Consider the following 25,251-nt stretch of genomic DNA (forward strand, 5'->3'; position numbering starts at 1 on the left):
TGAACCAAGCAGTGATTTTAGAACCAGAGTACTTGGGTTCAAATCTAAGTTCTTCCTTTACCTATTTGTATGAATGTGGGCAAGTTACTTTATAGAATCTATTAAACAGAATGTCAGTATATTCTCCACAAGCACATAGCCAACCCTCTAGATATCGAAAGAATGGTGTTCAAAGTGAAGGCAAATTTTATTCAGGACCATAGCAATAGGTGCAGCGACCAATGTAAAGGGAGTTACAGCAGGGGGAGAGATTAGGCTCAACTCTAAATACCACTTAGGCAAGTGGGAATTTATAGCCAAGGAACAGGGTGGGGGTCAATGGATGGAAAATTAGCAACAGGAACTATCAGGGGTAAGAGGAGCTCTGGTTAAACTGACCCTAACAGGATTCTTGCTGAAGGGTGTCAGAACCTTACCAGTAAGAGGGGCTGGGAAAAATGTTCTACATAAAACTAGATTTTAAAAGGAACTGCACAGATGGTTCTAGGAGGAAGGTCGGAAGCCTGAGTAAAGTTTGGTGAGGAAAAAAATCTTTGAATATTGAACAGTTCCTGACTGTCTATTAATACAGGTAAAGGCAGACATGTTACAATGTAGACAGACCGATGCTATCTTCTACTCAATTATAAAATGGGAATATTATTAAAAAGTCATGAATTAAATAAGATTGGTAAACAGAAAAGGTAATTTATATAAACACTGTGGGAGGTAATCAATGCATTGTATTTCCCTTGGTAAGTCACTTCCCATCTTTTATATAAGTTTATTTTCAATGTGTAACGTACAGAGGGTAAACTCCATAAACAATAAAATAGCTAAAATTTTTGAACTACCAAAGTAGCCACAAGCATCTTATTAAGTCCCTCATTTATCTTCCCAACACCCCTTATGAGGTCAGTACTAGTGTTATCAACTGGGTACACTAAAGCTTGGAGAAGTTTTTAAAGAAGACCAAAAGATACTCAGAAACAGGGAAGAACGACCTTATGACAAATCCCAGAGTCCATTTAATAGGGAGAGAAGCCATCTCAAAAAAAACCAAAAACAATAGATTTTGGGATTCTATAGTAATGATACTGTCTTCCTATCTCCCCTCCCAAGTAATAAATATAGTAGCCCCATTCAGGAAATAGTTATTGCAAAAGGTGAAGCCACTTCACCGGCTTGGCACTGGTGGAACTTTATCAGCTTCTCTAAGGTAAACTTTTTTAAAACAGTGATTGACATTTTCCTGTCCTAATTGTTCATCTCTTGGCCATGCAATAACCCAACAGCTGTTTAGGAGCATTTTTTGACTTCACTGTGCACAACGGTCTGTACAACTTCTTTCCCCAGAATTCAAACATGCTCGAAAACCATGGCTTTTATAACTGACTTGCACTGTAACTGTTGGAAATTACCTGATGATTAATATTGTCTAACCCAGACAACTATATTGCAACGAGGCTGAGGATTTATCGATAAATGCGATGATAATCCTTTGTCTTTGTTTACATCTGTAATTAATGTAGTTCAGGAGGGAGCCCTTGAAACCTTATATAAAAAAGATTTATCCCCACTGGAATAGATTACAGCCATATGTCACCATTCAAAAGGTAATTGGTACATTTCATTAGAAAGTAATTGAAAAAAAGATTTATTTTAATGCCCTGTAATAAATAATCTTGATAAACATTATTGTTAGCAGAGATATCTGGGCCAGGCAGAGAATTTGCTTTACATCAAAATATAGTATATACTATATATCATTCTTGGGTTTTTCTCTGAGTAAAGGATAACACTGTGATTTTTGTTTTCCTCCTTCTAGCCACCTTCCTTTACCATTTGCATGATTTTCATTGACAGTAAAATCTGTATTTACTCTCTGTCCCTCAAATGAAAATGTAGTAGCACAGATGTTTCCAACAGTGGGTTGGAGCCTGGGCTGTGAGGTCTCTCCCTTTGACAAAATGGAGCTACTGCATATCGCTTAGGGTTACAGTAAGCATGCAGTGAGACGATGCATGCCTTGGAATACAGGAAATAGTCAATAAATGGTATTATCATCATTTCTATCAGTGTCTGGTTGCCCTGACCTTTTAAGTTCTAGAGTGAGCTTTTATTTAAATTGCATTATAAAAAGAGTAACAGTATATACAAGCATATGTTTCTCTATTTCTTATGTCATAACAAGCACGTGAAATTTACACAATATTCTCATCATCAGTCCCAGGCAGGACTTCTGTCCTCCCCCGGCCCTGAAGTGAAAACAGCACAGTTATTTCTCGAGTTGTAGTGACTTTGTGAGCTACTATGTAGATTAAAGCCATTCCATTTAGTTCTTAAAATGAAGAAAAATCCAAAAAGGCCACCCTCAGAGAGAAATTGTGCTTCAGGCAGGGAACTGACTGAAATATCAAAACAGGCCAGAAAGGAGTTAAATCATTTCATTGTGCATCTCCAACCATGAAGCCATAGTGGACAGGTTTTCTCCTTTCACACGTCACCATGCTAGAATAGCCTAGACCTGGGCTAAACACTGTGTAAGCATACAGTATCCTTATAATTGGATAATTAAAATAGAGGTATCACCTATAAAATATTATTGTTGCATAAGTTGTGCACTTATCCAAAATCACATCTGCTCACTGATTTGACAGACCGCACATTCTGTTTACCGTTGTATAAAGTATGTGTTCTAGTGGAACATCCACTCTGCTGCTAGCTGTGTGACCTTAGGCTTAACATCCCAAATCTTCCCTTCCCCAATCTGTAAAATAGGGATAATGATAATAATACTTATAGTGGTTTCCTCCTAGAATTGTTTTCTTTAGCATATTGCCTGGTGCATATAAATATGCAATGCTTTTACACACTTAAATTTGAATAAATTAAAATTATTTACATATTTTTCGAGCTTTGTAGCTCACCTATTTTGGTACTCACAGAGATGGATTCCCGGACAACATATAAATATTAATAAGTAGCGGCACAGTGTCTATTGAGTGTTAGCAGAGGAGACAAAGCCCACTGTGGCCACTTGACTCAGTGCAAGACATCTCTTGCATTATAATCATAAGGCAGGCAGTACACTTATTTGCTATTAATATTCCAAACTATGCTTGCTGATAAAAAAAAATGTGAGATGTCTTTTAGTGCTGAGAGAGGTACCCTTTCATTGTATGGAGGAAACTAGGTCCTCATGGCAGTGGCAAACTCAGTGACAGAAATCTCCGGGTCCACTACTTCTTCTATAACACACTGCTCCACAAGGCTGAACTGACTTCCACTCCTGATCAAAGCTGCAGATTTCATTCAAGTGAGAAATCCAAATAGCATTTGTGAATTCCTTAATTTTAATTGCTAATTAAAATAATCGACAGTCTAGCTCTCTGTTACACAAGGAGTCCGGTTAGTTGCAGAGGTCATTAAATGTTCTGAGAGCATTAGGTTTTACTGCAAAGACTTGAAAATTCGTACTCTGATGAAAGCTGGGAATGTGGAAATCTACATCATTTCTTTGATACTCCAATCAATTATTTAGTTTCTACCTCACTTAAGAAAGAATTACAGTGTAAAGAATGTAATGGTTTGGGGATTGGTAGTGTATGGGGAGGATTATAGAGAGTTCCTCTGGAAACTGCAATTATCATGTCTATAGTTTCATATGCTGTCACCTTGGAAACCTCAGGTTCTGAGGAACATGATTTGCTACAGAATCCCAGCTTCTAATCACAATTCAGAAGCCCACCTTAGACTACTGAGGCACAGCTTGACCTCTGGCAAAGGTAATTGACAAATTCTATAGAGAATCTGTCAAGCTTTTCCCTTCTCAAAATCCTTGAAGTTTTAGTAAATCTTATATCAATCAATCAAACACATGGCACAAAGGAATAAGACTTTTTTGACTACTTGCCGTTGACATTTTGTGTCAACATTACTATTATGTGGCCACTGTGTAAAATAGGATGCCTCTTGTGGGTGATAAAATGTAAGAAAGCCCGAGAGGGATCTGAGTTAGGAATAGAAGGAATCATCAGTCCTAACCTGTTTAAGAGGAGGAATGAATAAGTGTTGACTGAATTTTTATCTGGAAGACTATCATAACACCTATCATTATTACCACATTGTGCATACCATTTACCTGACTAAGGCTTTCCTTATATTTCCACTTTCCATCTTTATAGCAGTCCTATGCGGAAGACACTGATATCCCTGTTGAATATGAGAAATAGCTCAGCCTCAAAAAGGCTTCTTCAAAGTCAAATATCCAACAGATGATGGAGGTACTTGGACTCAAAATTCTGAGCCTGAAGGTCAAGCTTTGTATTACTATCCTACCTTTCCTTCTAAGAAATTTGGAATAAAAGATTGTAAGGTGTAATGAAATTACTAATATAATAGAAGAATTTAAGAAATTTAACAGGGGACTAACTATGGCCTTCATAGAAAATCTAAAAGGTACCATAGCAAAATGTTGACCTGGCAGCACAAGTTTTTTAATCTAAGTTACATATAAGATAACACTACTATGACTGCCAATTGTAATCAAACTAGAGTGGAATAATAATCTTAAATCATTCAGCATCTTACAAGGAATGCAAGGAGAAGGAAAGCATGTTTTTGTTTTTTTTATTGTCCCTACACCTTGCTCAGAATATAATAGGAACCTTGTAGTCAATGCAAGGTACCAGATTGTAACAGGGACATTGATTTGACAAATATTTATCAAATACCAGGCAATTCCCTTGATGCTGGGCATAAGTCAAATAGAATTACCACCCTTGCAGAGCTTAATCTAGAGGAAGAAAGAAACTAAAACAAGTAAATAGACCAATAATTCTGTAAGGCATCCACTGGCATGAAGGAAATGTCACCAGATGATAGAGGAGTGGCCAGGGAAGACCTTTACAAAGAGGTAACATTTGAGGAAGACTTGAAGGATGAGAAGGAAATAGACATGTCAAGAGATACAGTACAGAGTGGCCCTACCATATGCTGCAGGGCAGGATGACAAAGATCATTCAAGCCCACTTGCCAGGGGAACTGGTGAAGATCCTATTTTATCTTGAAGAAAGGAAACAGCAGGATAACCAGAATGCAGAGCTTTTAAATTTTGGTATATTAACCTATGAAAGTTCCAGATGACATTGCAGGTTATACAAAGAGATTTCTATCCAGTATCTAAAACTACTTTTCAGCAATAGGAACCATAGAATATTATAAAGCATAGGGCTGGGGATCTGGGTTTGGACAACAACTCTCTAGGCGTGTGGTCTTGGCCACAACGTGTAACCTCCTATCACAAGTGGGATACGTTACCTGAAAAGTACATGTATGTACATAATATGGATTCACTAAAGCTATGCGAATCTAAAGCTGTCACGAGAACTTGACATTTGAAAACCCCAGGTCTTATGAGGTTCCTTTGAATCAGACTCTGAAAAAGCTTCCCTCAAAAATACAGGATGCATTGCAGGAAAATGATGTGAGAAGGGGACATTATTAATTTCCAAGCAGAAAACTAATTGGACCACATAGTTCAATGTTAAAGTTGTCTGGCATTAAAATCTCACTGACCATGACTTTAAATGGCCCATTACATTGATATAGCTAGGTTCTTAAAAATGGCTGTTGGTTCATTAGTTTATCAAAAAATACAACCAAAATATGGGAGCAATTTTTAAGGCACTTTTCTTGAATCACAAATTACACTTTTAAGCTAATGAACCTTAGATCAATAATGTCACCTTCTCAGAAATACATACCTTGTGAATAGACAATTCCACTGAGTTGCTGAAGTTTTATATACATAGTATCATTAGATTGGCAGCAGAGAAATGGAATGGGCACACACAGTGGGTACTGCAGGGCTTCATTTGACCAAGTATACTAATTTAGCCATTGTGGTAGACACTTGGATTATTGGTCCAAAGTGATATAACAAGCATGCTGTTCTCAGCAGTGGAAGGGTAGGGTTCCTTCCATATTAAATTTAGAAGATCTGCTAAGTCAGTGGTTTTCAACCATCTCTGTACATGGGAATTAAAAAGTATATACATGCCCCCACATTCTGCTTTAATTTGCAGGGGGCATGACCCAAGCTTTAAAAGCTCTCCTATTTGACTCCTACCACACTGAAATTTCCCAGCCAATCTGAGAACTCCCCAAGTACAGCAACTTTTATGTAACAGCTACCCCAACTTTATACCCCTTCCCACCAGTTTTTTTTTTTTTTTCCTGAAGCTTGTATCAGAGTAATCCTAGGTATTGGTGTGATTCTGATGTTTCCTAACAAAGACCAAAGCTAACCCTCTTCTATTTCACCTACCACATATATTATTCAGTTTTTATGATGTTCTGAAGGTCGCTCCCAAAAGTAACAAAACCCATTGTCTCCATACTCTGAGGATGGAAGTAAAATATGATCTAAAAGCTTGTCGAGGTTTGGAAGTGATTAATGTAGATTCTTATGATGAAGGAAATGAAAATGAGAAATCTGGATAAGTAATCACTGTTTCAACAAAAACAATTTCAACAAAAAATGAGCCTGAGACAGAGAGAACAAACTGATAATGCCAACAGTAAATAAATTCTTCTCTGAGTTTTAAAGCAGACCTTGTGATAGCATTTAAAGTTTTGTGGCTTTTTTGATTCATGAGAATTGCGAGTATAACCGAGAAGAAAAGGGACACACAGTTGCTGTTCTGTGTTTCACAGGTACTCAAAATGGAATTTGAGCAGAGGCTTCAGATGAATGCAGACCTGTGTCAGGAAATTATGGCTTGATAGAAAAATCTCTTTAGAGCTTCCTAAACCTAGGAGACACGACCAGTTAGTTTTCTCCTTGTCATAGTCCCTGGGCCAAAGATGGTGCTTCTTCAAACAGGAGCTGTGAAACTATCTCAGAGGGTGACAAACAGAGGCTGGGCACTTTGGAATGCTGGTCATGGCTTCGCTTCATTTGTAGCTTTAGAATGAACACTTCAGAGGAAATCTTCACCCTGGTAGGGATCAATCTCCATGGCTAACTGGCTGGACAACCAGCTTCTAAAGTACACTTTCTTAGTTTTACTACTCAAATGGTCACCTGACACTCTATAGTCTCTGATTATGTTTCCAAATATTCCTTTTTGAGGTTTAGTATACACACATACTATTTACTCAGCAGTACAGAAATACACCACCAACCACACCTCCCATTTTACTGTCTCTAACCCTGCGTGTCCATATTTCTACTTGATGGCTCCAATTTAACACATCTAAAACTGCACTCACAATTTGCTGCGTTTACACTCTGTAGGCATTCTGCTTACCCTCTTCCTTTTCTCGGTGGCTGGCCCCTACCAACATCCAGTTGAAAAATCCACACCGGAAATCAGCCTTGCCCCATTTTTCATCACTGAATCCAAATCACCATCTTCTCCCATCTGGACAACAACAGACTTTTAGCTACTTTCCTTGTAAACCTCTTTCCCCTTCTTATCCACTCTACACTCAGTAGGGAGAGCAAATATAATAAGGAAACAGGAGGAGATAGATTTATTGTAAGAAATTGGCTCCTGCAATTATCCATCTGCTGTCTGTGAGCTAGAGACCCAGGAGAGCCGATGGTGTGGTTTCACTCCAAGTCTGAAGGCGGAAGACTCATGTCTCCGGTAGTCAGGCAAAGTTCTCTCTTACTCAGCTCTTTTGATCTATTCAGTGTCTCAGTGGAAGCCCACTCCCCATTAAGGACAATCTGCTTTACTCATTCTTCAGATACACTCTCACAGAGATACCCAGAATAATATTTGTCCAATGGTCTAGGCATCCTCTGGTTGAGTCAAGTACACAAATAAAAGTAGCCAACACTGAAGTCTTTGTAACATTGAAATGAAATCATGATGCCTAGTGTTAGTATTTTTTGCCCCCTTACATCATTCCATGTAAAATATTTTATCACCATATGATGCAAAACCACACCTCACTAGCCTCCTACCTCTTAGCAATACCACATTCTCCAGCTACCTTCATTGAATTTCAACTCACACAATTATTTTCGCCCTAAAAGTCTTCATCCTGCTCCTTCTGCCTGGAACTCTCATTGGGCTACGTCCTCATGTTGAGGTGTCAGCCTTTCCAGACTCCAATTCTTCCCATGACCCAGTCCCAAGTTTGTACAAGGTCCAATACTTCTCTATCAAGGACTTCTGACCACCATAAACAAATAGTTAATGCAGCTCATCATTCTCAATAAGCAAGTAAACTGACTGGGAAAAGAATTAGGTCTGCCTTGTTGATAGCTGAAACCCCAGTAATTTGCACACACTAGGAAATCAGTAAGTGTCTACTGAACAAACACATGAGCCAATTTCTAATGAACCCTCAAACCCCAGACTCTGCCAATCTAGGATACAGGCCACTTTTCTGTGCCACCTTTGTTCTAGTATAATAAATGTTAAATAAATGAATAAGCTCTATAGTGAGAAAGAAGCATTGATTCAAAATAAATTTTTTTGATGGTCAAGCTTGCATATCATGAAAGCAAATCTCAAAATGGTTTTGCTGGAGAAGACAGAATATCACTGCTTTTCTGAGAGGAAGGGCCTTCAAATGAGACTATCCCATCCATTTCTTTTTTTTTTTTTTTTTTTTTTGAGACAGAGTCTCGCTTTGTTGCCCAGGCTAGAGTGAGTGCCATGGCGTCAGCCTAGCTCACAGCAACCTCAAACTCCTGGCTCAAGCAATCCTGCTGCCTCAGCCTCCCAAGTAGCTGGGACTACAGGCATTCGCCACCATGCCCGGCTAATTTTTTGTATATATATTAGTTGGCCGATTAATTTCTTTCTATTTATAGTAGAGACGAGGTCTCACTCTTGCTCAGGCTGGTTTCGAACTCCTGACCTTGAGCAATCCGCCCGCCTCAGCCTCCCAGAGAGCTAGGATTACAGGCGTGAGCCACCGCACCCGGCTCCAATCCATTTCTTAAATCTTCAGGGCAGAACCCTAGAATATTATACATAGATTTTTCAACAGATTGCTACAAACTCAGTATCTTCACTTGTAAAATTTAAATACCTATTGCAGATAAGAGGAGCTTGAGTTTCAGAGTGACCCGTATTGGACCTAAAAGTGGAACTTATCTAATTAGAAAAGGTTATTTTTCTTCTATTTTCAGATGATGGAATACCATGTGTTCAAGTCTAAGCAAGCACTTAAAACATGGATGATATGATGGCATGGATTTGTAGTATATCAGTTTAGATGGACTGGAAGGTGGGAGTATAGCAGCTGCCATACTCCTTTTGTCCTAGAAAATTGGTAATTACATGATGGCTCACATTGTTAGTGTGGGTCAGCAGTATGGCTTTAGGTCTTCTAGCTCCCACTGGACCGTCCCCCCTTCGGCTTCTTTAACTCCTGGACCAAGTGCATGCTTAGTTTCAGGAAGAAGTGACGAAGCTTTCTCTCCCCTGGATCAGAGACTTAGAAATGATGGGAGATTGTCATGGATATGAGTTCATCCTGGTGGGTTCTAGTTCATCCTCATTCTTCTCCATTCACATCTATCTTTCCTTCCTGACTGCCTGCCCTGATGACTTCAGGCTCCAGAATTGGACACAAATAATACAACAGCCTTACACAGGCTAAAGTGTAACCAGCTCTCGAATTGTAAATAGTCAACGTTCTATAATAAAGTTACATGTCTCTCTCATAGAGGTTCTCCTTTCTCTAATTGAACCCTGATTGGTAAACTTCTAGAGTTTTCTAGCAAATTGGCAACTCTTAGCCCAGATACGGTTCTCAGAAAGAAAGATGAGGTGATGAGGTGATTTTACTATACAACATCAAATTCCATCTTCTTTTGAAAAATCAGAAACCTGGACCTCTAGTGCAGCACTATGATAGTTTAAGTACCCTGATTCGTCCACCTTCTGAAAACAACCAAAATTACTGGATAAGATAAATTTTAGAAATATTTTAAATGCAAATGATGAGCTGGATATTAGTCAAAATTAATCAGAGTTCAATACCTAGAGAAGTCATCTGATCATCGAGGCCAACTTTAATTTTTATAGATTTTGCTGACCCAGATGAAATTCAGTTTCTATGGCCTAGTGGGTCATGGAAACAAAACAAATCTCAGACCCACTGAAGTGAGGAATCTGATAGGAGTCCCGGGTTCATCTTTGAGATCTCTTAAGTATCAAACCCTCAGGGTGACAGAATTCAACCTGCCTAGTCTGTCTGCTCTACTCGACCCTTCCACCCAGAGGACTGCAAGGCAAACTGCCCGTCTTGAACCTCAGCACTGAATGGAAGGGAAAGAAAAACATTTCTCCACAGCTTGGTAACTTCAAACTGGCCCCTCCCACTAGTTTGTAGCCTGAACTCATCTTACCTAGGTTGGCCTGAAACCTCAAGCAAAGAAATCCATCTACAGTGGGCCCAAGCTGATGATAGCACTAGTGATTGATAGAAACAAATGCAAATTCCTCTCTAGAGAAAGCCACCTTAAATGCAGGTTAAGAAATATGAACTCACAGTCAAGAAGTGCAAAACACACTCAGCAACAAGACACCGTGCACAAGAGAGCAAGCAGGGAAACAAGGCAGCCAATTAAGACCCACAAAGGCTCTGGATATGGGGATCAGTAGAGAAAGAATATGAAATAGTATCTTTTTACTATGCAAAAATGGCGAATAGAATTCCTAGAAATAGATGAAGAAAAAATCATCAACATGAAAATGTATCCAAAAGAATTTCCCAGAAAGCAGACAGGCAGAATAACAGAGATGCTAGAGTGAGAATGTCTAATCCAAGTTACAGAATGAGGAGAGGGGAAATAGAGCAAAACCAGTTTTTAAACACATATCAGCTGAGTAGCATTGTCCAAAAGTAATGAAAGGCAAAAGACCACAAATTCAGAGTAAAAAAAAAAAGTGAAATCCGCATCTAGACGTGTCAGAATGACACCACAGCCGATCAAAAATAAAAAGCAGGAGAGAAAACCAAATAGTATTTCTAGGCTTGAGGGTAGACTGACAGCTGATGTCTTAATCACAACAATGAGTAGCAGAATACAGAGGAAGAATATTTTCAATACTTGGGAGAAAATAACTGTCAGTGTACTTTTGTGCATCCAGACAAAATCCCTTTCACAAATTTATTCCAGTAAAACAAAACTGGAATAAATCACTAAAAGAAAATATCAGAGACTCTCTTGGTGTTAACAAAAAAAGTAGAAAACCTAAAATAACAGAAGGAAAGTGATAAATACATGGAGATATATATATAAACATTGATTATATTAACAATCTTGCAAGATTAAATAACACAGAACCAAGATACTTAACAATAGTACACAAATCAAGAATAGTAAATTTGGACAGTTAGAGTAAAAAGAAAATCCATTAAATTCTAAATATTAAGATCACCTATCCCCAAAATTTATCTATGAATGTCAACACAATCCCAATCTAAATCCCAATAGGCTTCTTTTTTTTTTAAGAAACTGACAATTCTAGGATTTATATGGAAAAGAAAAGGACCTAAAATAGCCAAAATGATCTGTTTTATTTTGTAAAAGTTAAGAGCCATTACTTGATTTTAAGACTTAACGTTATGATAATCAAGAAAACTGTGCATTACCATGAGGGTAGACAAACAGATAAAGAGATCAGAAGAAAGTTTGGAAATAGATCTACACATAGTCAACAAAAGGAGCAGTGCTATTCAATGGCGAAGGGATTGTCTTTTCAATACATCATCCTGAAATAACTAGATAAACCTGTTGGGAAAAAAATTAACCTAATGTTGGTCTTAAAAATTAGTTTAAGATGGATCAAATTTAAATGTAAAAGCTCAAACTATAAAGCGTCTGGGACAAAACATGGGAGATTATCTCTGTGACCTTCAGGTAGCAATGGTTTTTTAGAGAAGGCACAGAAGTACTAAATATAAAAAATATTGATAAATTGAAATGTAACAAAACTAAAATCAAAACTTAAACCATCATCAGGAGACATTGCTAAAAAGTGAAAGGTCAGGTCATGAATTGGGAGAAAATACTTCAGAGAGAGATACATACAAAAGCATTTTTACCTAGATATGTAGCAAATTTATGAACCACCTAATTATAAAAAAAAAAATCAGGCAAAAGATTTAAATAGACCCCTTCCAAAAGAACATATTTGAATAGCCAATAATCACATGAAAAGATGTTAAACAGCATTAGCCATCAGAGAAGTGAAAACTACGATAAAGTAGTACCATTTTCTTAGCCACTAAAAAGACAATCAACATTATCGAAGGTAAGAATGTAAATTGTGCAATTCTCAGAAAACAGTTTTGACAATCTTATTATATCAGTAATCTACTGCTTTGTAACCCCAAAACTTAGCACTTTAAAACCACAGATGTTTATTATCTCTCAGTTTCTGTGGGTCAGAAATCTAGGTGCAGCTCAGCTGATGCCTCTGACTCAAGATCTCCCATGAGGTTGCATTTAAGCTGTTGGCCACGTCCCTGATCTTATCAAATGCTTGACTTGGGGAAGATCCGTTTCCAAACACATTTCTCTGGATTCAGTTCTCTGTAGGCTGTTCGACTGAGGACCTTACTTCCTCATGGGACAATTGTGTCCCTCAATTTCTTAGTCCTCTCCATGGAGCACCTATCAACACAGCACCTGGCTTCCTCTCAGAGTGAGGGAATGAGAACATGAGCCCAAAGATGGCAGCCACAGTCTTTTTTTTTAATCATCATCTCCTAAGTGATATCGCCTTACTTTTGCCATATTCTATTTGTATAGAAGTGAGTCACTAATCCAGCCCCCATCAAGGGGAGAAAATGACATGAGGGCATGAATACCAGAAGGCAAGGATCACTGGGACCGTCTTAGGTGCTGCCTGACCACGCTTATTAAAGACACACCTGTCTTTTATACCTTAGTAATTCCACTCACAGCTGTTTATTCAAGGGAAATTAAAACTTTTCCTCAAAAAGACTCGTCTAAGAATGTTTGTAGTCCTTTGTACAAAAGAGCCTCAAACGGGAAGCAACCAGATGTCAATCCACAGTTGAATGCATAAACAAATCACTGGCCAGTCATGCCATCAGTCACTACAAGGCAATAAAGAGAAGGAACAACTGATGAACGCGGCCTTGTGGAAGACTGTCGAAAGTCACCAAAGAGTAAAACCTGTTATTCTTGCTATACAAAATTCAAAGACAAGCAAGCCTAATCTGTGGTGACAGAAATCAGAAAAGACTTTGGATGGTGACGGGTAGGTATGACTGCAGAGAAGCATGAGGTGACTTTCGGGGTGCTGATGTCGGATGGAGTGGCGATGACATAAAGCTATACATTTGTCAAAATTCATCAAGTGTGTAATTAAGATCTGTGCATTTCAATACATGTAAATTTCCCCTCAGTAAAAAGTCATTTGAATTTTTTTTTTTTAAAAAAATCCAATTACATGAGCAGCACATCTAAAACATAACCATACAGAATGGTTGATATTTAAAAGAATGGAAAAATGTGTCCAAGGCAAATAATAGTATAGTTGTTCCACTCTATTTCCAACAGGCAAATGCATTTCAAGACAAAAAAGCAATACAAGAAATAAGGAAAACCACCATATATAATACTAACAAGAAGACAGAACAATTCTGGCTGGTCTGTATCTAATAATAGACCTCTTTTAGTAACTGATCAAACAGATACAAATACATTTGAACAGAACAATTAAATATCTTGAATTAATAAGACATATATAGAACATGGCACCAAAAACTGAAGAACATATTTTTTTCATACAGGAATATAAAAATGGATATGAACTAGGCCAAAAAGCTAGAGTCAATTCTTAAAAAATAGATATTATACAGAAAATGTTCTCTAAGATTGTCAGCTCAAAAACAAGATTCGAAAGTTCAAAACCAATGGAGAAAATAGATACTAGAAATATGTAGAAATCTATAAGGAATATTATATATTTAAAAATGAAGGAACACCCTCTCTAAGACTCAAGCCACAGAAGACATCAAAATTAGAAAATATTTATACTTATTTTTATAAATACTCCTTTGGGGTGCTGTCAAAGAAAAATGCATAACCTTAAATGCATATATTAAAATTAGGAAAGGCAAAAATTATCAAAGCAACACATTTTAGAACTTAAAGAGAAATTGAAGAACTAGAACTACACATAAAATACATCTGACTGACAAAACCAAAAGTTAGCTCTTTGAAAGGACTGATAAAAAAAACTTCCAGCAATACTGTTCAGGGGAAAAAGAAGACATGAATAAAAATATTTAGAACAAAAAAGAAGAAAGCTATAAATACAGGGGGCATTAAAAACAAAAATGCTATTATGAAAAACTTTGCCAATAAACTGAAACCTTTATTGAAATGGAAAATGGTAACTTTAAAAAGCCAACCTGAGAAAAAACAATGGGAAATGAACTCTAGGCATAAAAAATACACCTTATCGTGAGTTTAAACATAGAGACAAGTAACTCTAATATTGCATAAACAATTCTGGATTACAGAAAGGTGATAAAACCTGACTAAGAAAGAAAAATTATAGGATACACTCATTTGTACATAGGCACAAAATCCTAAAAACATTAAATAGTTCAGAAATATATAGAAAAAAATGACACATAATGATAAATTAGTGCCAAAAACACAGGAATGATTATTGGAAAATATAATTTTATATATCTATTGTATATTATAAAATAATTGATAAGATTCACATTTATTAATTACAAAAACTCTTAGGAGGAAAAGAATAGGAAGGGAACTACCTTATCTTGTTAAAAGGTATGTAAGGAAGGAAAAAAGAACAAAAGAAATACTTAATGGCAAATTGTTGAAAGCCTTCTCTCTACGGTCAGGAAGCAGCAAGATTTCCATTTCTTTATTTCTAATCAACAATGTATTGGATACTCTTAGACACATCAGTATGAAAGGAAAAAGAATTAAAAGGTATTAAGAAGTGAAAAGATATAAAACTGTCAAAATTAAAATAATTCATGGTTTCAATTAAAACCTAAAATAATCTGTACACAAATTATAAAAAAATAATTTACCTAGATGTTGACTATAAGATGAACATACAAAAAAATTTTGATATTTATACTTCAGGAAAAAAGGCATAGGAGTAAGAGAAATACTTTTTTAAAAGTATCATTTTCAATAACCACAAAGATACTCACAGAAAATTTGAACTATTAAACTACATCAAAGTAAACATAACAAATTACAGATAGATACAATGTTCATGGATTGAACTTGAATCCAATCAAAATTCCAGCAGGGTTTCCTTATGAAACTTAAGTTCATTTCAAAATTTATGTGGAAGATCCAAGAATAACTAAGATATCCTTGAAAAAGAACAAGCTAGGAGGATTTGCCTCATGAAATATAAAGAGTTTAAAAACTCTAGTAAATAAGCTAAAATGTTTACTTGAAGAATTTTTTGCAGGAATAGACAAACAAAAATGAAACAGACTAGAAAGCACCAAGAGAGCATCATAAAGGTATGGAAATATCATACACGGTAGAACTAAATATTGGCTTTTCCACCTATGTTGAGAATCTGCATTTCATCAGAGTCCAACCTCAGACCATATACAAAAATGAATACCTAATCATCTGGAGATTTAATAAATAAATAAAACCTTTAAAAACCATATGAAAGAGCCTCAGACCCTTAGTGTAGGGAAAGACTGCTCAAATAAGACACAGAAAGTGCCAATCCTACAGCAAAAGGTCATAAATTTGTCTACATTAAAATGTAAAACTTCTGTTCATCCACAGATGCTAAACACAGAAGACAAACCAAAAGAAGAAATTGTCAACACATTGAACTGCAACACAGTTTTCAAAATATATGAAGTAGTCTACAAATCACACACGTAATACATAAAACAGTTACAATACACAAAAACAGTTCACTGTAAAAAATCCCAAATGGCTGACCAACAAGAGAAAAGAGACTTGCCTCCATTACTAATAAGGGGAATGCAATTTTAAAAGACAATGCCCTACCATTTCATATTCATTTAATAGTTAATATCAAATGTTAGCAAGAAAAAACAACTGGAACTCTATACACTACTAGTGGGACATTCAACTGGAGCAATCACTTGGCAAAACTATTTGGCATTTTCTCATAAAGCTGTAGATATGCACACCCTAGGAGTACAAATTCTACTCTCCCATGTGTGTCTGAAAAAGACTTTTGCCTATTCGCACCAGAATGTCACAGATGTGCTGTGTGTAGGAGCAAAAACCTGGAACCAACCCTATGTCCAGGAGTAAAATGGACAAATCATGGTGTATACCACCAGGGAAACTGAATAAATTACAACTATGTGCTAAAAACACAGATTAATCTCAGATACACCATGTTTGGTAGTGAGGAAAGAAAGTCACTAAAGAAATAATGATAAGTGGAATTATTCTGTGTGTGAAGTCCAAAAATATAGTAATTCTAGAAAGAAAAGCAAGAAACCATCCAACACAACATTCCTAATAGTAGTTACTGATGGGGAAAGAAGGAAATGGATGGGACCAGGAAGAGGAGCTCAGGCTGCTTCAAAGTTTGTTTTTTTTTTTCTTTAAAAAGGGTAGTTTACGGAACCCTTTGCATTCTTTATGCCATATTTAGAATTTTATAAATATTTTTATCCCATTCCTGAAATGTAATAATTCAGAATAAAATTTAAAATGTTTTAAATCGGGGGAAAAAGTATCAGCAGCTTTTGCAATAAGTGGCCTGATTGGATTAGCAGCTGCCCCCTGTCACAACATCTCCACCACCTGTTCACATTCAGGCCAGTGCCACCTGCCAAAGGTTACTGTGCTGAGACCATTATTTCACTGACATCTTTCTTATGGGTCACTCAGTGACATCACCTGGTTAGACCTAGGGTGCCCCCGAGTTTGTGATCCTTGCTCTGGAGCAGTGCTTCCCACAGTGTGGTCCCCAAACAAGTGTCATCAGCGTCAGCATCCATCCCCTGGGAGCTTGCTACAGATGTTGGGGTACCACCCTCTACCTACTGAAACAGAAACTCTGAGGGTGGGGCCGGCCCTTTGTGTTTTCACAAGCCCTGCAGGTATTCTGATGCTTGCATTCTCCTTGAGGACATGGCCCAACCCCGGGTGTCCCCCTTCCTGGCCCTTCTTCCCTTCTGCATCTCTTCACTGAGGCTCTTCCTACTCCCCTCTGAGAGGTTTGCACTTTGGCCTTAATGGAAGCTGTGTTCACTTCCGAGAATCAGCAGGATCCTCAATTGCCATCTAACCCCAGGCAGGAGGAAACCTCCTTCCGTTGTTCCTTGCTCCATGCCATCTAAGCGATTCTGTCGTGGTCATTCATCTGTGCTCAGAAATTGACATCCCTTCAGGCGTGCTTTGTCTGCTCTCTGCAGCTCCCACAGGGCTCTTGTAGGAGTTTTTTCTCCGTGCAAAGATTAGCATGTGAACAAATGTATTGAGCTTGTCTGAAGATCAAAGGACATTAACAGGGGCTTTGAAACAGAAAGCCAGTTACCTTTTTGTCTCTGCTTTCAGGAAACCCTGTTGTAGCCTTTTTCATAGTAGGACACTCAAGACTAGCTCCCTCTCTCAGCACCCTGGTTCTTCTAAAGCTGAGAGGGCCAACGGGCAGTGCTCATTTCCGAGTCCCCCTCTCTGCCCTGGGCACCCACCTGCTGATTTCAATTTATCTATAACACTTATTAATAAAATATTAATAAATGTCTGTCTGAAATGCCAGCCCTGCATCAGATAAAGTTCTTGAAACGCCATACATTTTTTTTTCTATGTCAAGCTCTTTCTTCCCCACCCCCCCAACTATTTTTTATACTACATCATTCTTGGCATGCTAAGTTCCAAGTCTGAACACATTCCTAAATTTGATATCACTGATGTCGACTATTTAAGTTATGAGAAATATTGTATATTGTGAAATTTATGCATCACTCACCCATATATGGTACTATCGCCTTAATTCCATGAGGAAAGAGGTGGCATTTAATCACAGAGAACAGTGTGTAGATGTGACGGAAAGTAGAGTTTTTCTGAAGGTAATCAGGTATAGTAAACAGATACTGGCTTTGGAGTCCACTAAATTGAGTTCAAATCTTGGTTCTGCCATTTCACTGTAAGTATAACCCTAAGTCACTTAGCCTTGCTTTCCTTGTTTGTATAATCAGAACTGCAGGAAAACCAGATTGATAGGATTTTATGAGAATTAAATGAAATAACACATGACCCTTTGTACAGTCTCATCACCTGGTAAGCTCTTCATAAAACGTACTGGATGTTTACAGCAAGAAATAAGACCAGGGAACCAGGTCAGGCCAAATTCTAAATGGCTGAATAAGCTTGGGAGTGCAGATCTTTTCTAAGGAACTTGTGAAGGTTTTGATAAGGCAAGTGACATATTTTCATGGGAAGTACATTGAGAAAAAGGAAAAATTAGGAGAAAATTTGTGAAGCAGTTACAACAGCCCAGGTAGAAGATGACCTAATATACTAAAGAAGGGACATATTGTGAGTCAAAAGCTCAGTTAACTGGTACAATGAGGGAGGAAAGAAGAAAAAGAACAGATGAAGGATTAAACAGGAAGTATTATTATAAGAGTATAAGGAGGCCAGGTATGGTGGCTCATGCCTATAATCCCAGCATTTTGGCAAGCTGAAGCGGGAGGACCACTTGAGAGGCCAGGAGTTCAAGACCAGCCTGGGCAACATAGCAAGATCCCATCTCTACAAAAAATAGAAAAAATTAGCTGGGCATTGTGGCATGCACCTGTAGCTCCAGCTAAGGTGGGAGCATCTCTCAAGTCCAGGAGTTTGAGGCTACAGTGAACTATGGTGATTCCCCTTCACTCTATGCTAATACAACAGAGCAGAGCGAGACCCTTTTACTAAAAAAATGAATTAAAAAAGAAAAAAAGAATGTAAGGAAGCTCATGCTACAGAGAAAGGTATCAACATTAATGGAAACAAATGAGTTAGAAAACTCTGAATAAGCTGTGTAGGTCACCTAGACTGTATGGGAAAGAGGCAAAGAGAAAGTGTCACAAAAGTATCTTCATATTTCAAAAGGCATGGGGGTTAAGAGTACAGGGGGAGCTCCACCTAGCTGGATTAAGGTCCTAGGCAAGGGGTACTGCTGAAGTCACCCCCTGTTGCTATGGTAATAAGACCTCCTCCCTCAATGCACTTGACATTATCTTGCAGAAAAAACCACATGCAAATGAAGTCGACCATCAGCACAGGCAGAACCACACCCAGCTCGGCACAACCTGGTCAAAGTTAGACATGGAGAAATAAAACTCTGGAAACCAAGCTGGAGCAGAGCTGTTTCAGACCCATTGCTGAAGTCTCTGGGATATTTTCTTTGCAACAGAGATGAGGATCTTGACACATTCCTATCTGGTCGTAATATTAAAATCTAGCATATTCTAGGGGATGGTGGAGTTTTAGTTAATACTTTACTCATTAAGGAAAAAACTTTATAAGGAGTGTAATCCTCTGTTATGCCATCTGTCCCGGCCCGCGGGACCTTCTGTTACTCGCGGGGGCGAGGGGGACCGTGCCTGAAAGAGATGGGCGAGAGAAAGAAACGAGACCAAGCAAAGGGTTGTCAAGGTCTACTTTACTTGGATTTTTAGTAGGTTTTATATACAGAAACAAGGAAGTAGAAACAGAAAAATAGAGTGGGGGAATGATGAGGCTTTAGTGTGGGCTAATTAGCCCCAATCAGCATCCCAATGGCACCGGAAGCTCTTTGTGATGGATCACTCAACCCCAACCTGGCAGGGGATTGGGAACAATTGCAAGTAGCATGCCCTGGAGCAAGCATGGCATGGAATGCATTCTTCTCGGAACTATAGCTTGGGGGGCTGGGTGCTATTTTCGTCTTAGGCTATTTTCCGGGGCGAGGCCCGTGTTAGGACAAGTCAGGACAAGTCGTTGGAATGTGGAGGGTCTTAATCTCCAACAGCCATCATAATTATCATTGAGTATGGCTGATTCTCATTTTTTATCTTACATACCCTAAAATTCACTCAGTTGTGAGTTTTCACAAATACACAGAGGCATGTAACCACCACGGCAATCAAGCTATGTAATAGTTCCGTCACCCAACACATCCCCTCCATCTGCAGCCAAACCAGCTCCCTGCCCCAGCCGTCCGGGGCCCACGGATCTGTTCTGAATCTTCTTTTGACAACCGCACTGATGGGGAAGGCCCAAGACTTTCTTATGATTTGCTGGCATGGTAATAGTAATATTTGCATTTCCAGAATTCAGGCACTGTATGAAGATCTTTATAGATGAGGAAACTGAGGCTTTAAAAATTTTTAGAAAAAGAAAGAGGAGGTAAAGAAAGACGTGCCCATGGTCATATGGTGGCCATCTCAAGGCTCGAGTCCAAGCACGTCTGACTCCCAGATCTATTTTCTTGACCCCTGAGATTCTACCTCCACGAAAGATGCACAAAGCAGGACAGAGAAGAAGAAATATCTACCAATTCCAGGAAGCTCGCTTTAGATCTGGGCTTGCCTTACGCATGTATCGCTTAAGAGTTTGGTTAATTATGCCAGTAAAACATTAACTGCATGTAAGATAAAATGAAACCAGGATCCTAGAATGCCTTCCATACGACCTTAGTATAATGCAATGAAGACAAACCCTGTTGTGTTTCTTATAAACTTGACCAGGTTTCTAAAGCAAAACTTAGAAAGATTCCCTCATCAAATACTGAAATGCTTTTTCAGTGCCCTGAGCATGAACTTCCTCTTCAATTGACCAAGAAGGAAATGGGATCTTTAATCTCAGTCTGTGTGTCTTTCAGGTTGGAGTCTCCGACCCGTTCCCTGGTGATGGAGGCCCCAAAAGGAGTAGAAATCAATGCCGAGGCTGGCAACATGGAAGCCACCTGCAGAACAGAGCTGAGACTGGAGTCAAAAGATGGAGAGGTGAGGGCTGGGAAGGACAGACGTCCCAAAAGGCTCCCACAGGCCAGCCTTTCCCGCAGCTGGTTTGCCACGGAGGCAGATCGTACAGTGTATCAACAAAGGTGCCAGGCAGGTGGTTTCATTTCCAAAACAAATAACTGAACGGCATGACTATAAGCCAAACCCACAATCCATAATGTTAAGATTCATTATTTGTAAAGGGGTAAGATAATGGCTTGTATTCCAAATACAGAAGTAGATGACCGTAAAAATGAATGCTATTTTCAAATTCTCTCTGTTGTCACCTTAAAATAAGACTCAGTGAGCCAGCCTAATTAGGCTATATATCATACACATCTAGATAAAGATGAACTTAATTTACTCACAGTTATTTCATGCTGCGCCTTAAGAATAAAGAATCAGCTCCGGTAGCTATTCAAAACCAGAACAAGGCACAACTTCATAGGGGAAGACTAGGCAACAAGAGAATGAAGGATTGCAGATAGTCATTCTCTTACTCCAATGCAATCCCAGTTGGGTGCACAGAAATGTTGCTTGTATGTTTGCAAGCAAGGTAAACCGAACACCCCCTGCAAAATGTGTTTTGACTGCAAACTTTTAAAAATGCCTTGGAAGTGTGCACAAGTAAACTTTTCTATTTAAGAACAAAAATAAGAGGGAAAAAGAACTTTTTTTTTTTTAAGCAAAACTCTACTCCACCTTATAGTCAATGAGAGGGGTTATCAGTCTCCACTTGCTTCTGTACATCCACTTTGTGGATATAAAAGCCCCCTCCCTTTCATGGGAATGGCATTTGCTATTTTGTTTTAAAGGAGGTAGAGCATTCAATTACCACAACTGCCTCTCCAAACAGCCACAACCTGCAAACTCCACACGCATAAAAACAGTGATTACCTCACACATACACCGTTGATAGCTATCTAAATTTGAACTCTGGAAGAATCAGTTCTGATCATAAATCTAATGGCAACTTCCACCACTGCTTATTTTTATAGGCATGCTTTTCTCAAAGTACATTCTATAAAATATCAGCCACATAATTTGTCAGAAAAAGAAAACAAAAAAGGCTCACTAGTCATTTAAAACTTGAAAAATGTCACATAGATTACTCTCTTCTTGAAGACTCACCTTGCACATGGACGTGTATGGGAGCTAAGAAGTCCCGTGGTAAATAAAATGGTGAAATGTAGCATTTCCCCATCTCCTCGACTCTAGGACTCGATTCACATGCTACGGGACATTCTTTTGCAAAACGCTAACATAAGCTGATGCAGCATGATCTTACTAGAACATAAGCTGCCGTGAGAGTAGGGACTTTGTCTTGTTCATCTCCAATTCCCCAGTGCCAAGAATCATCAACACATGGTAGTTGCTCGTTGAAGTTGAAAGGAACACTCAAGTACTGTTTCTGAACATCACGCGGTGACAGCCTCTGACTGACTCTTTCCTTCCTATTCACTCTCTTTAGATTAAGTTAGATGCTGCGAAAATCAAACTACCTAGACTGCCTCACGGATCCTACACGCCTACGGGAACGAGGCAGAAAGTCTTCGAGATCTGCGTTTGCGCCAACGGGAGATTATTCCTGTCCCAGGCAGGAACCGGGTCCACTTGTCAGATAAACACAAGCGTCTGCCTTTGAGAGACTATCCATAGTGGACAATTGTCGGCAGCATAAAGGCCTTTTTTTTGGCTTTAGACACTGACTGCCAGCTATTTTTACTAGAACACAGAAAGCCTATCAAAGACCTTTTGCGCGTGTGTGTGTTTGTGTGTGTGTGTGTATGCTTGAGTGTGTTTGCTGTGTGGGTGGATATAAATATATATAAATATATATAAATAAATATATATATATCCTCTGTATAAAATGAGGTTTCAGTACAAAAGGAACCACGGGTGACCCTGTGATACTCACTGTCATTTTTCCATCCCATCCCTTCCACCGAAGTGACAAACGTCTAAACACTAATTCAGTCCCAACATTGCCCAGTCTATTCAGGATCACACAGCGCGTTTGGGACACTGACAGGACTTTCATGCACGTGTTCGAGGAGGGGTGTGACTCCCCTCTTCTCCTTTCCCGTTAGGAGGGAGTGATGGCGGGAATCTCCAAGTCCCACTGAACCCTGAGACCCTTGTTTCAAAAACAGACATTTGGTTTCCTTGTTTAGCTTTCATATAGCTGGCCAACTTCCCCCTCTTCAAGTGAGGGAAGGGGCGATTTCATACAAGTCAGCTGTAGGAACTCAACAGGGCTGCCCTGTCTTTGCAGCCAAATGCATCCGGGCTTTTGTGGTCGCAGGAGGAGGAATTCCAGTGAATTTGGGACTGCTCACCTGATTTCTGCTATATCTCACATGTTCTCCCACATGTCGAATTAGGAGCTGTAAATCAGCACAAAATAAGATAACAGCTGCTGCTCGGTGGCTGGAAGCTACTCAATGGCTTGACAGGCAAAGAACAAATGGGTAATATGTCTCTGTTTAAAGGAAAAACAGCTCAAACGCTGTGATGTTCTCACTTCTGACTTTATCCAACAGATCCCAAGCCAAAACGATCAGGTCAATCAAAAATCCCTAAGAGCGGAAGTCTTCCCCCAAGAAAAGCCATTCTGAGATGGAAGTCAAATTAAGAACATCATAAAGAACCTGTTTTTCCCATGCTTCTTGGCATTGATAGGTAATGTAGAGACATGCCTTTTATTTTTTTTTAAAGGCATGCACAAACTCTCCAGCTTTGATCGTATTGTGCATTTTATCAGTGCTGAGGTATTCATATTCCTAAATCCACTATTACGTTCTCTCCAAGAACTACCGATCTAAAGTACTGCATGCTGCCAGAACCGCTCACCGAAAGTTAAGGTAGACTGAGTCAAGTGTCTTTATCAGAATCGCTGCGTGCCCTGGGGCCCAGCAGTGCCCGCTGCCCCAGATGGGAAGCAGGACTCTAATTCCCGCCATCAGCTACCTCTCATCGCCCCACCTTCATCATCACGCTCCAGGGTCACCGTGGCCAGCTCTTGTGCTGGGACAGGGAATTACAACATCTCTGTTCAAAGAGGGAGAAATGTGCCTATGCCTTAAGTCAATGCACTCAGCAAGGAGAAGCACATCTTTATTTATCTTGTCGTTACCTGTAGTTTATTTCGAGTGATTGGAGGGGTTGCTTTCGTCATGACTGGGCATCTTAAAAGCTGATCCCCAAACCTCGTGGCTGACAGATGTGGACTCTAAGGAGCCCAGAATGCAGATGTTGCTGGCTTAGATAGTCCTAGGGGATGCCATTTGGAGAGCAGTGGCCCCACAATCCTAAATGAAGCAGTATTTGTAGGCCTGAGTGGTGTTTGTTGCGTTTTTTTTGTGTGTGTTGTTTTCCTCCCTAAGTGAGATTCTAATGTTTCTTACTTCACAAGCAGGGAAAGGTTTTTCATAGGAAATGAATGAGAGATTTGATGTTTGTTTGAGATGACAGTCAAGCGTCAGGCTGAGGCTTGCCCACGTGGGAGGTATGAGCAAGCTATGTGTGGCTTCGCCACTTAGAAGTGGGGGATGGGCAGGCCTCTCCTGGCCAATGATGCTACTTGGCTTCCAGACCCCAGGCTCACTCCAGGCAGTCTCACTTGGCATCCCATGCAGAAGAATGGGCTGGCCCATCTTAGGGCAAGACCTTTCAATTGGTTGGTTTACAGCCCTAGGGTCTAAAACTGAAAACCATAAAAGACATCAGATTACTCTGGACTGGTATTATTAACATCCTATAGGGCCATGCTGCCAGAATCTGCATGTCACCATGCACAGGGTTTTTCCAAGCCAGGAAAGGCCCTCCTTGGCTACGAGGAGGGCCCACCCCATATCATTTAGATAAATAGTGATAGCTATAAGGTCTTCTGTGACTACCTTAAGACAGGTTTGGTTTCTTTCTTTTAAATAGACGGAATACCTTTGCATTTTGCCATCTCGAGTACACAATCTATGGATGACAAGAAAGCAAAAAGTTCCCAGAACCTCTTTCCACTCGTTTTGTTCTATTATCCCTTGAAAGACTTTGATCAGTATCTTGGAAGTTTTATGCCAATAAAAAAGACTGGTTTGAGTCCACATGCGAAATTTAATCCTAGAGGTAATTAGATCACAAACAGAATAAAAATATCAATAGTAATAGCAACCAAGAATATAAATTAAGGACCTACTAGAAACAGTCATGATATAAAATTCTGTTTTTCACTTCTATAAGGTGACCACAATATATAAGGTAATAAGCAGGAAATTTGGTAGA

General features: G+C 39.0%; 1 protein-coding gene across 2 annotated transcripts in view; it reads left to right on the plus strand.

The window, feature by feature from the left end:
• Positions 1–24,969, plus strand: part of SGCD (sarcoglycan delta) — an 870,136-nt gene extending 845,167 nt beyond the window's left edge. For both annotated transcript variants that reach the window (XM_012781600.3, XM_012781599.3), the window contains 2 exons: positions 20,853–20,976; positions 22,445–24,969. In XM_012781600.3, coding sequence (XP_012637054.1) covers positions 20,853–20,976; positions 22,445–22,618 — 298 coding nt within the window. In that variant the 3' untranslated portion in view covers positions 22,619–24,969. The remainder of the gene's footprint in view (positions 1–20,852; positions 20,977–22,444) is intronic.
• The last annotated feature ends 282 nt before the right edge of the window (positions 24,970–25,251 follow it).

The sequence above is a fragment of the Microcebus murinus genome, chromosome 21 (assembly GCF_040939455.1).
Source record: "Microcebus murinus isolate Inina chromosome 21, M.murinus_Inina_mat1.0, whole genome shotgun sequence".
Classification (NCBI taxonomy): domain Eukaryota; kingdom Metazoa; phylum Chordata; class Mammalia; order Primates; family Cheirogaleidae; genus Microcebus; species Microcebus murinus.